General features: G+C 40.4%; 1 protein-coding gene across 8 annotated transcripts in view; it reads left to right on the top strand.

Moving 5' to 3' along the window:
- Positions 1–15005, top strand: part of Mark3 (microtubule affinity regulating kinase 3) — a 93567-nt gene that overhangs the window by 17551 nt on the left and 61011 nt on the right. For all 8 annotated transcript variants that reach the window (XM_013346113.2, XM_005343575.3, XM_026781322.1 and 5 more), the window contains exons 2-3: positions 1956–2147; positions 13134–13187. In XM_013346113.2, the coding sequence (XP_013201567.1) occupies positions 1956–2147; positions 13134–13187 (246 nt within the window). The remainder of the gene's footprint in view (positions 1–1955; positions 2148–13133; positions 13188–15005) is intronic.

Here is a 15005-nt window from a genome sequence, read left to right on the forward strand (position 1 = left end):
GTGGCATGATGTGGTTGTTTGACTTGGGAACTGTGGGGGCTAGGGCAGATCCCAGGTCTCACGAGGTGCCCATGTGTGTATGTTTGCCTGTGCATGAGTGAGAATAGATATTGATGGGGGCAAAAGGGAACAGGGGTCTTTGGGGTCTTTGGAAATGGTAGATGGCAGACATAGCCCTGCCTGGTTGCTAGACACAGGGAAGTGCTACAGAACAAAACTTTTAAGAGAAGCCTTAGCTTGTAAATCTGTTGGTTTATAGAGAGTTGTGAGCCACCATGTGGTTGCTGGGAATTGAACTCACCTCTGGAAGAGCAGCTCTCTTAACCTCTGAGCCATCTATCTAGCACCCCCCACCCCCCCACCCCACATGTAGCTCTTTTTTAAAAAAAATTGTTTTAGCCAGGTGGTTGTTTGTGGTGCACGCCTTTAATCCCAGCAGAGGTGGGTGGATCTGAGTTCGAGGCCAGCCTGGTCTACAAGAACTAGTTCCAGGACAGGCTCCAAAGCTACAGAGAAATCCTGTCTTGAAAAAAAAATTGTTTTAGTTTTATTTATTTTGTATGCTTGAGGGGTTTACCTGCATCTGTGTTTGTGCACCACGTGTGTGGCTGGTGCCTGGAGGTCAGAAAAGGGCAGACCCTCTGGAACTGGAGTTATGGATGTGCGTGCTGAGAATCGACCTGAATCTTCTGCAAGAACGACAAGTTCTCTGAATCGCTGTGCCACCTCTCCGGCCCTAGGCATAGCTCTTTTAAGTAAAGACCAAAACCAAAACAAAACAAAAAAGCATAAAATGAACTAATACATAAGATTAAAAAAGTTGATTGAATGTAGCAGGAAATGGTAATATAATTTCTCACTAGCTAGCGATTGGCCTCGTTGCCATCAGTGTATGGTGACATTTACATTCTGCCCCTTCACAGGCTGTGGTGAGGATTAGACATACAGATGCAGTTGCTAAGAGTTAAGTTCTCTTTGTGTGATAGTCGCCTTTTAAAATACAGCTGCTCATCAGCTGACAGTGGGTTACATTGTAGTAAATATGACTACAGATGCCTTTCTGATGATTACCCTTAAACTACCGAACTTCAAAGCTTAGTCTAGCTAGCCTACCTATGGTACTCTGAAGACTTAGTCTACACTTTTGCAAAAAATTACCTAAAATGAACCTATTTTATAAGATAGTGTTGTACATTATATCTTGGATAATCTAATTAAATACTTGTATCAGAAAGGGCTGACTGAACTGTGCACTGTATATATAGCCATGGTTGTTCTCCATCATGGCCTATTGGTGCTTTTAGATTGTCATACTGTGTATCAGTGCTCAGAAAACAGTTGCAATGAAAAATTTAAAGTATAGTTTCTACTAATTGTACTCCTTGAATGCTTCTATACCATGATAAATTTGAAAAATCATAAATTGATTGAACATAGCGGACAATGAGGACTACAGAGAACTCAAGAACAAGGGCAATGGGTTTTTGATCCTACTGCACGTGCTGGCTTTGGAGGGGCCTGGGCGGTTTGGATGCTCAACTTACTGAACCTGGATGGAGGTGGGTGGTCCTTGGACTTCCCACAGGTCAGGGAGCCCTGATGGCTCTTCAAGCTGATGAGGGAGAGGGACTTAATCGGGGGAGGGGGAGGGAAATGGGAGGCGGTGGCGGGGAGGAGGCAGAAATCCTCAATAAATAAATAAATTAAAATTAAAAAAAAAAAGAAAAATCATAAATTGGAATTGACTCAGCTCTCTGAGCTCCTGGTTGAGTTATAACACTTGATCTGTTTCTTATAATAGTTTCTTGTTTTCCTCATTAATTTCTACCATGTGGTTCAATCCTTTAGATTCAAGTAAAAGCTGTAATGTTTTGTTTCTCCCACTAGATGCTCCTAAAACTTGGCAGCACTGCATGTCCTCTCATTTCCTTGTCTTTGTGTAAATTACGTTTCAGCACACTTCACATGGAGACGGGAGGCAAGAAGTCACCTCCCGCACCGGGCGCTCTGGAGCTCGGTGTAGAAACTCAATAGCTTCCTGTGCAGATGAACAGCCTCACATCGGAAACTACAGACTGTTGAAAACAATCGGCAAGGGGAACTTTGCAAAAGTGAAATTGGCGAGACACATCCTCACAGGCAGAGAGGTAAATGCTTGTGCTTGCTTCTGTTGTGGTGTCTGTTCTGCTAACTTTCTAAAGACCAGGAGGCATAGTAACAACTGGGAAGTTTTGTCTTCCTTTTGCTGTAACTAACTTGAAAAATAGCTAATTGTTCTGCTCTTTTTCAGTGGAAAAATCAATAAAATTGTCTTGAACTGCATGTATGCACGTCTGTATATAAGCCTATAAGCTCACGGTGCTTGCAGATCAGTAATCTGTATTTACAGGTTTATCCCATGCGTTTCCTTCCTTTTCTGAGGAGTTTTGCTAGCTCAAGTTTGCCAGGTTGTGCCGGAAGGCACATGCTTTCCCGGCTTTTGTGATCTTGGCTCTCTTGCATTTCTTATCAGAGTACATGTACTGAAACCACAGAATTAACTTCCTCTTTGTATCTTCTTATGCGGTGCATAACATTTTTTCTGCTTTGACAGAGTTGTTGTATTTAGGTCTTGGCACCTGTTGTCTGAGAGTCTGAAGTTCTCTTCATCCTCTGTGTAGGGATTGCTTTTGGGAAGTATTTGTTGACACACCCTTCCCCCAGGCTTTAGACTCCCCTGGTACCGTTCAGAGGGTTTATCTTGCAGGGTTTATCTTACATTGATTGACTTGTCTTTCCTTCTCCGCTCTGTAATGGGGAATGCTATATGTAGGGACATGGTTGGTACTTGTTACAGGTATAGTAAATATGGTCAGATGACTATAATTGTATGACTGTATGACTGAAAGATGCTTTTAAAAGATGTTCTGACTGGGCAAGGTGGTCCCAGCACTTGGGAGGCAGAGGCAGATAGATCTCACCAGTATGAGACCAGCCAGGTCTACAAGGTGAGTTCCAGGACATCAAGGACAATTGATTACACAGAGAAACCCTGCCTCCAAAAACCAAAAACAAATACATAAGAAAAAAGAAACAAAACAAAAATAGTAAGCCTTCTAAATACAACCAGTTCAGGAATATAGCAACTGTTGATACTTCTCTTAGAGACAGTTATTCATTTGATCCATACATTAAAATGCATCCAGATAGCAACAAAACAAAACCCAGCAGAGTGTCTGCATTCACACAGGAAGAGACTGTGCTCGTCAGGGGTCATGGTAGACTCCTAGCACCCCACTGGCTGTGAGAATGTAGTGATGGAAAAGCAGTTAGCATGAGCCTTTTCCTTTTCTTTGGCTTTGGCTGGCTTGCCATGTAGTCCAGGCTGGCCTCAATTTGCAGAAATCTACCCACCTCTGCTCCCAAGAGCTGAGATTAAAGTTGTGCACCACCACGCCCAGCATGAGCCCTGCTTGACGGCAGGTATTATGTTTGGGGGCCGTCCCCTGATTAGATTTCTAGGGTAAGATTCTTTGAGATGAGGATCTCTGATTTTGAGACTAGTGTGGTCTACAAAGTGAGTTCCAGGACAGTAAGAGCTACCCAGAGAAACTCTGTCTTGAAAAAACAGATGTACTATATGTGTCACACTCTTCTGATGGGTATGCCAGCACTGCATGACAGGTATGCCATGGCATTGATGCCCACAGCTCACTAGGGTGGGGCTAAGTAGGACAAGCCCTGTGCCAGTCATTCTGTCAGTAGGTAGTCTGTTTACTGCCATATACCCCTTAGCTCTTCTAGGTTTTGTTTGTGCTGGAACTTGAAAAAGGTTGAGAAGTTATGTTCTTCTTTCTACCCTAACTAGACTCTTTAGACAGTAACAGAAAATTTGCCCTTCACAGCCTCAAGTTTTAGTGACTATATTTCTTGTGGATATGTGGAGACTGAAAACAAGCTGAATAGGTGGAGCTGTCCCTCCTGTCCTTGAGTGGACCTTTCTTGAGATAACAGGTTAATTTGCACCAGTCCCAGATGTTTGCTCTGGTTTCCTGAGGTGGCAGAGGTAACAGGACAGACAGACCAACAATGTTTCTGTAGTCTGGTCTACTGTGTTTACTTGTGGTTTTTCTCCAGAAGGGTTTAACAGTGGTGACCAAAGTGGCTTAATTTAAGTTTTTCTCAGTTTTAAAAAACTTTAGTCAAGAGGCTAGAAAGATGACTCAGTGCTTGGGAGCTCTGACCTGGATTCAGTTCCCAGCACCCACATGAGAGTTCACAACTGTTTGTAACTCCAAGATCTGACATCCTTACACAGACATATATGCAGGCAAAACACCAATGCACATTAAAAAAAAAAACACCCGGCGGTGGTGACACATGCCTTTAGTCCCAGCACTCAGGAGGCAAAGGCACGTAGATCTCTGTGAGTTCGAGGCTAGCCTGGTCTACATGAGCTAGTTCCAGGACAGGCTCCAAAGCTACAGAGAAACCCTGTCTCAGGAAAAAACAAAAACAAAACAAACAACAACAACAACAAAAAACCTTTAGTCAAAATCATTTCTCTTTTTTCCCTTTTATTATTGGTATGACCATAATCATATATGTAAACAATATAAAATGTATTATATAGAAAGCAAAAGGGGTTTTTGTTAGTTTCTCTATTCCAAGAGAATCCCCACAGTTTTTATATAGACATTAACTTTTGGCTTAACAAAAGAGAGTCTCATGGACATAATAGTGATCTCTATTATGGCTATTTTCTCTATAGTATTGTTGTAATAGAGTATATGTGAGCATGAGCATGCACAACACCGCCCATGCATAGAGATCAGAGGACAGCTTTATTAGAGTCAGTTCTTTCCTGCCACCGTGGTTCTACATTTCAAATTCCAGTCGAGCTGTGTGGCAAGCACTTTTAATTCTGAGCCATCTTGCCAACCAAATAGTAGTATCTGGTTAGTAAGGCACCTTGACCACTGTCAGGGTGTTTGTACTCACAGAGTTCACGTATTAGTTAAAGGCAACCTAGCCTTTCAGAATACAGTGAACCATAGTGACCACTGAAGCTATTTCTAAATGTTTTTGTTATTGCAACAAATAGGTCCATAGTCTTTGCCACTATGTGTGCTCTTGTTAATAATGTAGGGTAATGTCATAGGGGAAAAAACCCTGGGGCAAAGTGGATGAATATTTCACGTTATAATAGACACTGCTAAGGTAATTTTGAAAAATCATTTATCATCAAAAATGAATGTCTATTTTTCACATCCTTGCCTAAGCTTTTAAGAAACTTTTGTCTAATTGTCTCAATCCATTTTTACTGGTGTAACAATATCAGATAGTGTACCTTATTTTTTTTAAATATAATTTGATAGTTTTGGAGGCAGAGAAGTTTGAAATTGAGGGACTAGGTTCCTTTTATAATGTCCTCCCACCCCACCCTAGGATGACAGCTGTGACCATTTCTAAGGTATGGACCTTCCTACAATATTCTGCTGTTTAATGTTGTTACAATGGCAGTTAAATTTCAACGTGTCGAGGGGCTGGAGAGAGATGGCTCAGCGGTTAAGAGCACAGACAATTCCTCCAGAGAACCCAACTTTGGATTCCCAGCAACCATGACTGGTTGCTCACAACTACTTGTAACTTTAGCTCCAGGCTAGAGCCTCTATGGGCACCTGCATTCATGTGCACATACATACTTAACACGTGTAATTAAAAATAATTTTAAAAATTGTACATGTGTGTTTTGTCTGTGTACATATGTGGTCACAAGGGGGTGATACCATTTGTATGGACTGTCTTTGTAATCTGGTCATGTCTGGCTATCTGTGTTTAAGGTGGAGCTCTAAGAAGTGAATTTGAAATTGTGTTCACATGTATAGGACATGTGTGGTCACCAAGCTTGCCTTTGGCAGGTGTTTGGTACTTTATGGAGCCCCTAACACTTGTCTTTAGAGCTCTTTTCTGGGTATGTTACATTTGTCTAGACAGGGATCTTTTCTTCTGCTTGGGGCAGAGTTGAAGAGTAGCAGGTTGTCCCAATTACTTCTTGTGTCCTGTCCCTCACTAGAGCACTCTACCCTGCAGCCTTCTTCACTCTGGCGCCCTTTGAGACAGGCTTTCCTCGTGTAGCACTGACTGTCCTGAAACTAGCTCTGTAGGCTAGTCCTTGAACTCAGAGATTCATCTGCCTCTCACTCACAAGTGCACCAATGCTGCCTGGCCTCTAATTCTTATCTGTTTACTTAATTAGCAGTTCTGGAGCTTGAACGCACAGTATTGTGTATGCTAGGCATGTAACAATGGTTAAACTTGATCCTGAGGCATATTAAACTTTGAGGCTTCAGATAGTCTTATATTTTGTTTGTTATTTTGGTTTTGGCTTTTGAGACAAGGTTTGTCTGGGTTGTTTTAGAGTCTGTCCTGGAGCTCTGTAGGCCAGGCTTATCTCGAACTCATATATATCTGCCTGCTAGTTCCAGGACAGCTAGGGCTGTTACACAGAGAAACCCTGTCTTGAAAAATTAAAAAAAAAAACAAAAACCTCACACGCAAGAAAGTTAATATACAGTAAGTATGTAACATTTTGAAAGTCAGTGTTTACAATAAAATTATGGTGGGAATATTTTAATTTCTTTTTATTTAAGGTTTCAATTTTTAAATTTTTATTTTAACTATATGTTGTTTGTTTGTTTTGGTTTTTCAAGATAGGGTTTCTCTATAGCTTTGGAGCCTGTCCTCGTACTAGCTCTTGTAGACCAGGCTGGTCTTGAACTCACAGAGATCCACCTGCCTCTGCCTCCTGACTGCTGGGATTAAAAGTGTGGGGGCTGGAGAGATGGCTCAGAGGTTAAGAGCATTGCCTGCTCTTCCAAAGGTCCTGAGTTCAATTCCCAGCAACCACATGGTGGCTCACAACCATCTGTAATGGGGTCTGATGCCCTCTTCTGGCCTGCAGGCATACACACAGACAGAATCTTGCATACAAAATAAATAAACAAACAAACAAATCCCACCTCTGCTTATGTATAGGTCTGCTTATGTATAGGTCAGAGGGGAGGGCGTTGGACACCCTGGCACTGGGGATAATTTAAGCAGTTTTGTGAACTACCTGTTGTGGTGCTAGGAATTGAACCTGGGTCACTACAAGAGTAAAGTGCTCCTAATTGTAGAATCATCTATACAGTCCTTATTTTTATTTTTAATATGTGTATACATGTGTCTCTGGGAATGTGTGTACATGCGTGCAGTTCTTTGAGGCCGGAAGAGGGCATCAGTCTTCTGAGAGCTAGTTTCAGCTGTTCAGCATGGGTGTGAGAACTAATTTATGCTTTTTTTTTTGGTGGGGAGGGGGCCTGGTTTTTCGAGACAGGGTTTCTCTGTGGCTTTGGAGCCTGTCCTGGAACTAGCTCTGTAGACCAGGCTGGTCTCGAACTCACAGAGATCCGCCTGCCTCTGCCTCCCAAGTGCTGGGATTAAAGGTGTGCACCACCACCGCCCGGCTTAATTTATGCTTTTTGTAAGAGCAGCTTGCGTTCATAACAGCTGGGTCATCTCTTTAGCCCCATTTTTTTTTTCCCCACAGATGTCTTTACTGTGAGACTTAATAGAAGTTTGCTAAGTTTTAGTATTCTCTGCATTGGTTTTGTTGAAGTAGATGAAGAAATACATTATTAAAGGGGGAGGAATACCAGGTGGGCGGTGGTGGTGCACACCTTTAATTCCAGCATTTGGAAAGCAAGGCAGGTGGATCTCTGAGGCCAGCCTGGTCTACCTAATGAATTACAGGACCGCCAGGTCTAGGCTATGCAGAGAAACCCTGATTTGGAAAGTAAAATAATACTCAAAGAAAAATAGAAGAGGAATACCTTACTCTTATTGCCTTTGATGCTATTCTAGAACTCATCATAGAGTTGTTTCTTAGGGCAAAAGGAGTATAATTGAATTTTAATTAAAAACAATTGTACAAAGACTGGCAAAGTTAATATCCAGAATAATTTGCTTCAGCTGAGTATGAAATATTCAATAGCAGATTTGGAAGTGAGCAACAGAAGATTGAAAGAAAGGCCTTGTATAATATGTAATAATATATGCAACTAATAGCTAAAGCTGATACTTTGCTTTTAGTACATTCTGAAAGTACGGGGGCAAAGCCATGTTCTCTTTTTAATATTTTTTACCTTAAGATTTATTTATTTTCTTGTACATGTATGAGTGTTTTTGCCTACATGTATGTATGTGTACTACATGTTTTCCTGGCACCTTCGGAGGTCAGATCCCTGGACTGGAATTATGGATGGTTGTGAGCTACTATGTAGGGTAGGTGCTGGGAATTGAACCCAGGACTTCTGCAAGAACAACTGTTCAAGTGTTCTTTTGTTTGTTTTTTGAGATAGTGTTTCTCTGTGTGACAGTCCTGTTTTGGAACTCACTCTGTAGACCAGATTGGCCTTAAATTTATAGATATCTGCCTGTCTCTGTCTCTCAAATGCTGGGATTAAAAGCTTGTGCTACCACCGCCTGGCTGGAACAAGTGTTCTTAACTGACTGAGCCATCTCTCCAGGCTGTAAAATCAATTCTTAGATATAAGAAAATTGCTTTTTTTTTTTTTTTTTTTTTTTTGAGACAGGGTTTCTCTGTGGTTTTGGAGCCTGTCCTGGAACTAGCTCTTGTAGACCAGGCTGGTCTCGAACTCACAGAGATCTGCCTGCCTCTGCCTCCCGAGTGCTGGGATTAAAGGCGTGTGCCACCACCGCCCGGCCAGAAAATTGCTTTATTACACTCATGGGAGAATTGTTTTGATTTGTGGTTCTTTGAGCTAGAGCGTCAGCTTTGTAGCCCAAGTTAGTCTACAAGTCACTCTCTTACCCTGACTGGGCTCAATGCTGTTACTCCTTTAGCCTCTCAAGTCTAGGATTACTGGCCTCTACTACTGCTTTATTGTGTTGAAAATACATGTAGTGTAAGAGTTAGAATTTTAATTGTTTGAAGTTTACAGTTTAGTGATAATATTTTTACAAACCATTACCACCATTCACTCCAGGACAGAGTTTATGCTTACCAGTTTATATACTTGATAAAAGTTATTTGCAGGAATCAACCCTTACAGTGCTTTTGCATGAATTTGTCCTTCTTCCCCTTCAGTCTATTTAATGCTACATTTATTTATTTGTTTGTTTGTTTGCATTTTTTTCTATTTACTAGACAGGGTAGCTTTGGAGCCTATCCTGGCACTCACTCTGTAGACCAGGTTGTCCTTAAGCTCACAGAAATCCTCCTGCCTCTGCCTCCTAAGTGCTGGGATTAAAGCTGTATGCCACCACTGCCCAGCTATTTTTTTTATATGTGAGTTTTTTTGTTTTTTCAATAATTGTGCTGATTAATGTGGTTCCTGAACATAGTGATGCAGTACTATTTAGTTGTCCTAATTGCAAGGCTGAGATGTGTCTTGCAGAGAAAATGCCTGTGTTCAGGTAAACACCCTCAGGCATTGAGTGAGTTGTGGGACCATCAGTTCAACACTGACCAATAATAATACATAGTACCACTTGCTCTTAAGGGGGCACTCAAATATAAAAAGCCATGACTTGGGAGACTGAGGCAGGAGGACCATTAGTTAAAGGCCAGCTTGTGCTACAAATGATGTTCATTTGAGCTACCATGTTAGGGAAGCAATCTGCATGTGATCAGCACCCAGTTGTCAACCAAACAGTTATATTATGTCTGCAGGAAAACTTTAAATTTTGTAATTGTACTTAATTTTGTATGTAAAGTGTTTAGTTTTACTGCCAAAAAGAATGGCACCACGGTTTCAGATATATTCAATTTTTAGTAATCTAAGACATCCACAAAAAAATTTTTTTAAAGTTTGTGTTATTGCTTATTTTCCACTTTTAGACATTATCTCTTGGCTATATAGAATTACTGTTCACTTAAACTAATGTTTGTTTTTAATATATAAATGCTGTTGAAATTGTGTAGTATTTATGCTGCTTTTCCTTCTTTCTTTTTCTTTTTTACTGAGTCAGGGTTTCTTTGAGTAGCCATGGCTGGTCTAGAACTTTTTCTGTAAACCAGACTAGCCTTAAATTCAGAAATCCACTTGTCTCTACCTCCCAAGTATTAAATGCTTGCTCTATGTTTCTCAGTCACCTTTTTTTTTTTTTCGTGTGACATTTTTGCTTGCTGTTGTATTTTATTGTTGTGATTGGAAAACTTTTTTATTTTAAGATTCTTTTCCGGGCTGGTGAGATGGCTCAGTGGTTAAGAGCATTGCCTGCTTTTCCAAAGGTCCTGAGTTCAATTCCCAGCAACCACGTGGTGGCTCACAACCATCTGCAATGACGTCTGGTGCCCTCTTCTGGCTTGCAGACATACAGACAGACAGAATGTTGTATACATAATAAATAAATAAATATTTAAAAAAAAAAAGATTCTTTTCCTTTGTATGTGTATTAGTGTTTAATGTGCATGTATGTATGTGCACTGTGAGTGTTCCTGGTGCTCACAAAGGTCAGAATAGGGGGTTTGGATCCTCTGGACCTGGACTTTTGGATTATTGTGAGTCGCCGTGTAGATGCTGGAACTGATTTTTAGTTCCAGCATCAAGTGCTCTTAACTGCTTTGCCCTCTCTTCAGTCCCTGAACTTTTATTTTGTAACCAACTACTGTCATTGTTTGCATCCACCATTGACTAAAAGGTATGTCCTCAAACGTTTTTTGTTGTTTTGTTTTTCAAGGCAAGGTTTCTCTGTGTAGACTTGGCTGTCCTGAAACTCTCTTTGTAGAACTGACTGGCCTTGAACTCCAAGATCTACCTGCTTCTGCCTTCTAAGTGCTGGAATTAAAGGCATGTGCCACCACTGCCTGGTTTGTTCTTAAACTTAAGTTGAAGTTCTGGCTTATAGCATGACTATATTTGGTAATAGGGTCTTCATAGACGTTTAAGTGAGCTGTAATCAGTGATATTTATGTTTTTGTAAAAAACAGGACAACAGAGAATCCTCTCTACTATGTGAGGATACTGTGAGAAGGATGCAGGATCAAAAGCTTCACCAGGACCAACCCTGCTGGCACTTTGATTTTGAACTATCATCCACTAAAACAGAGAAAATGAATTGTTCTGTTTAAGCTACTAGTCTGTGATATTTATTATGGCAGCTTAAGCAGACTACTATTCAGGCTATTGTGAACTTAAGGGATTTAGAGTTCTTTTTTTATTATTAAAAGTTTTATTTTTTTAGCTGGACGATGGTGGCACACACCTTCAATCCCAGCACTTGGGAGGCAGAGGCAGGTGGATCTCCGAGTTTGAGGCCAGCCTGGTGAGTTCCAGGAAATTTAGGGCTGATACATAGAAACTCTATCTGGAAAAAGAGTTAGCTAGTATCAAGCCTGAGTTGTCATTTGAGCATTTATAATTAATATAAGCCTCTTGTGGTAATTGGCAAGTGGCTGCCGGGTATTTGGGAACAGGCACTCGAGAGAGAAATGTCTGACCCACGATCACTTACAGGAGCAGAAATTACTCGAAGACAGCTATATCACTAAAGCCACCCTAGCTTGAGTGACAGTTTACAAGGCTGGGAACCTGGGGCACACTACACAGCCTACATACAGGTAGTTCACCAGGTTGAAGAGTGCCCTTTCCAGCTGCCTCAGTTTATTTAAACTTCCAGGCAGCGCCCTGCTCTAGTTTCAGTCTTTTTTGCAGCTAAACTCCATTGATAGGAGGGGGACCATCAGATTTTATTGTTTACCCTGGGAAAAAGAGCCTAGTGAATCTGGTCGGTTTCAGGGACTTTCTAAAGCTATTTTGAGTTGTTATCTTCATACTGAAGGATGGAATGTTACAATCTCAGAGGAAACTGTTATGCAATAAAGTACAATTTAGGCTATAAAGATAGACTGGTTCCTCCCAGGTGAGATATGTATAGGTAACGTTTGAGTATCTGACTAACAAATACTTTTTTCTGCATTTTCCACTTAAATTTATATTTCAAATATGGAACTAGTATTTTGACTTTTTTCACATGCACACACATTTTTTTCTCTCAATTCTGAGTTGCCTTGAAGCAATCAGAATCATTGTTACGATGTTTCTTCTTTCTTGATTCTGGAGGCCAACAGGTTCCTAGAGAATCAGTAATTTGAGCCAGACCCTGGTGCACATCCTTAATCCCAGCAATCTCTATATAGTTCTAGCTGCCCTGGAACTTGCTCTGTAGACCAGGCTGGCCTTGAACTCACAAAGATCGACTGCCTCTGCTTCCCTGAGTGCTGGGATTAAAGGTGTGCTCCGCCACCACCTGGCTGACTCCTTCAATTTTTCAGTAAGACATGCATATTAAAAGAAGCCGTAGTTTCTCCTTGAATTCTAATAGCTTTAAAAAAAATACTGTTTGCTGGTATACCCTTTCTGAACAAAGGCTGCTAGGTGACACATTTATTGCCTCTGTATATGCCTCCCATGGTTAGCCTACAGATTGGTCTGGAGTTTTGGTCTTTCCATTGTTATTTGAGATGCGTTACCCAGACAGGTCTTAAGTCTCCTTGGTACCAGAAGTACAGAAGTACACCTCATCAGGACGTCTGTTTTTGGGTGGATTCTTTTGTCGTTTTCAGATTTAGTACCAATTTATTTAATACTTACAAAAGTACTATGTTTAAGGGTTTTTAGGCTATACATTCCTTTCAAGTTTCTGCCCTAGCATTACAAAATTCACTGAAATTAGTCCCAGTAAATAGTTTAAGTGGGAGTTGGGGGGAATAGGTCAGTAGGACAACGCTTGCCTAACAGGAATAAGACTGTCTAGTCAGCTCTAATACCCCCCCCCAAAGTGAAGAATTTGCTACGCTACATTTAATTTTTGAAGTGTATTCATTCTGTAATACTTTTGGGGAAGGATAGAGGAGATTATTTCACCCTCTTCTATGTACTTAACAAATATAAAATGTTATAATACTGTTTGCATGAAGTCTCTTTAATCACATAGTCTTATGAAGTTCTAATTGCTTTGTAAATAACCAGCTAAGATTTATTTTTTTGATTGCTTTTTAACAATGCCATATGTGTGATAATTTACAAAACTCTGTTTAGCCTATAATTAGCAAATTCTGAAAATCTGTAAATAATTTTCCCCCCTAGGTTGCAATAAAAATAATTGACAAAACTCAGTTGAATCCAACAAGTCTTCAAAAGGTATGTTGATCTAGTATTTACTATTTTTAATTTTTCTGTTTTAATTGCTATATAATTTACCTTTTAAATGTTTTAACTGTTGGTAGTTAGTGCAACAAAGCTTTCTCTTCCTCCAGTGAATATAACTTGCTGAACATAACACTGGTGCATACCTGTAATCCCAGCATTTAGAAGACAGAAGCAGAAACTCTCCTCACAAGTTTAAGGCCAGCCTAAGCTTTCTAATTAGGCATTTCCCTCTTTCCCCAAAAAGTTAAATGGAATTTTTCATAAATATAGTTGGGTTACCTTCATTTGAGAGCAGTCATTTTAGATGTTTGACTAAGAATTTTTAAAAAATACAAAATATTTTCAGTTGAGAAATATACTTTTACTTGACCTAGCTACTTGTGAGGCTACTGGAGAAAGGAAATTGTTTGAGGCCAAGCATCTTTGAGACTAGACTAAGCAGTTTAGCGATACTTCCATTTTTTTTTATTATAATTTAATTATAACATTTCTCCCTTCCCTTTCTTCCATCCAAGCCCTCCCATAAACCCCTCAGTGCTCTCCTTTAAATTTATAGCTTCTTTTTTCTCCAATTGTTACTGTATGCACATATATATATATATATATATATATATATTCCTAACTATAACCTGTTCAGTTCATATAATGCCACTTGTATGTTTTTAGGGCTGACCATATGGCACTGGACAACCAGTATGTATTCTCTTCCCTGGGGAAGACTACCTCTCCTCTCAGTGTTCCTCAGTTATTTGTAGTTTTGTGTAGGGCTAAAGCTTCTTGGTCTGTTCTCTGGTTTGGCATATTTATTGGTGTTATCCTTGTTCAGCTCATGTTTCAGCATTCATGTTATTGAGACTATGGGTGTAGCTTCTGATGTTACTAGGAGATGCAGTCTCACGGCAAATTATCTGATCCTCTGGCTCCTAAAATCTGCCCTCTCTTCCACAATGTTTAAACCTTAGGCAAAGGACTATTGGACTTTTTGTTTGTTTGTTTTCTGGGATGATTCAAGACAGGGTTTCTATGTTTAACAACCCTGGAACTCATTCTGTAGACCAGGCTGGCCTTGAATTTACAGAGATCCGCCAGCCTCTGCCTCTTGAGTGCTGAGATTAAAGGACTGTGCCACCACTGCCTGGCAGGCAATATATCATTTTAAAATACATGCATACTGCTACCATTTGGCTTTGTTAAACTTTTTTTTTTTTTTTTTTTGATTTCTCTGTGTAGCAGCTTTGGCTGTCCCAAACTTGCTTTGTAGACTGAGATCCACCTGCCTCTGACTCCCAATGTTGGGATTAAATGTGAGTGCCACCATCACCATCTGACTCTGCTTTGGCTTTTTAAAACTTTATTATTGTTGTGTGAGTGCCATGGTACTTTGCAGAGGTCAGTGGACAGCTGCATGGAGTTGGCTTTCTCCTTTTCTAGAGGTAAAATTCAGGTTGTCTGTGTTACATAGCAAGTTCTTTTACACATTGAGGCATCCCATCCTTCTTATCTATCTTAACTGAATGTCTAACTTGACCAGGAACAAGTTATTAAACTTTTCAGTTTTAGGTCTTTTTCGTTGTTGTTGTTGTTGTTGCTTATTTGTTTTTTTGAGGCAGGGTTTCACTGTATCCTTGACTGGACTGCAATTTTCTATATAGATGAGGCTGTCCTCACACTCTTAGAGTTCTTCTGCCTTGCTCTCCCACCTGAATGCTGAGATTAAAAGTGCCCCCATGCCCAGTAAGTTTTTCATCTTTAAAATAGAGCCGGGCGGTGGTGGCGCACGCCTGTAATCCCAGCACTCGGGAGGCAGAG

This window comes from Microtus ochrogaster, chromosome 1 (assembly GCF_000317375.1).
Source record: "Microtus ochrogaster isolate Prairie Vole_2 chromosome 1, MicOch1.0, whole genome shotgun sequence".
NCBI classification, from domain to species: domain Eukaryota; kingdom Metazoa; phylum Chordata; class Mammalia; order Rodentia; family Cricetidae; genus Microtus; species Microtus ochrogaster.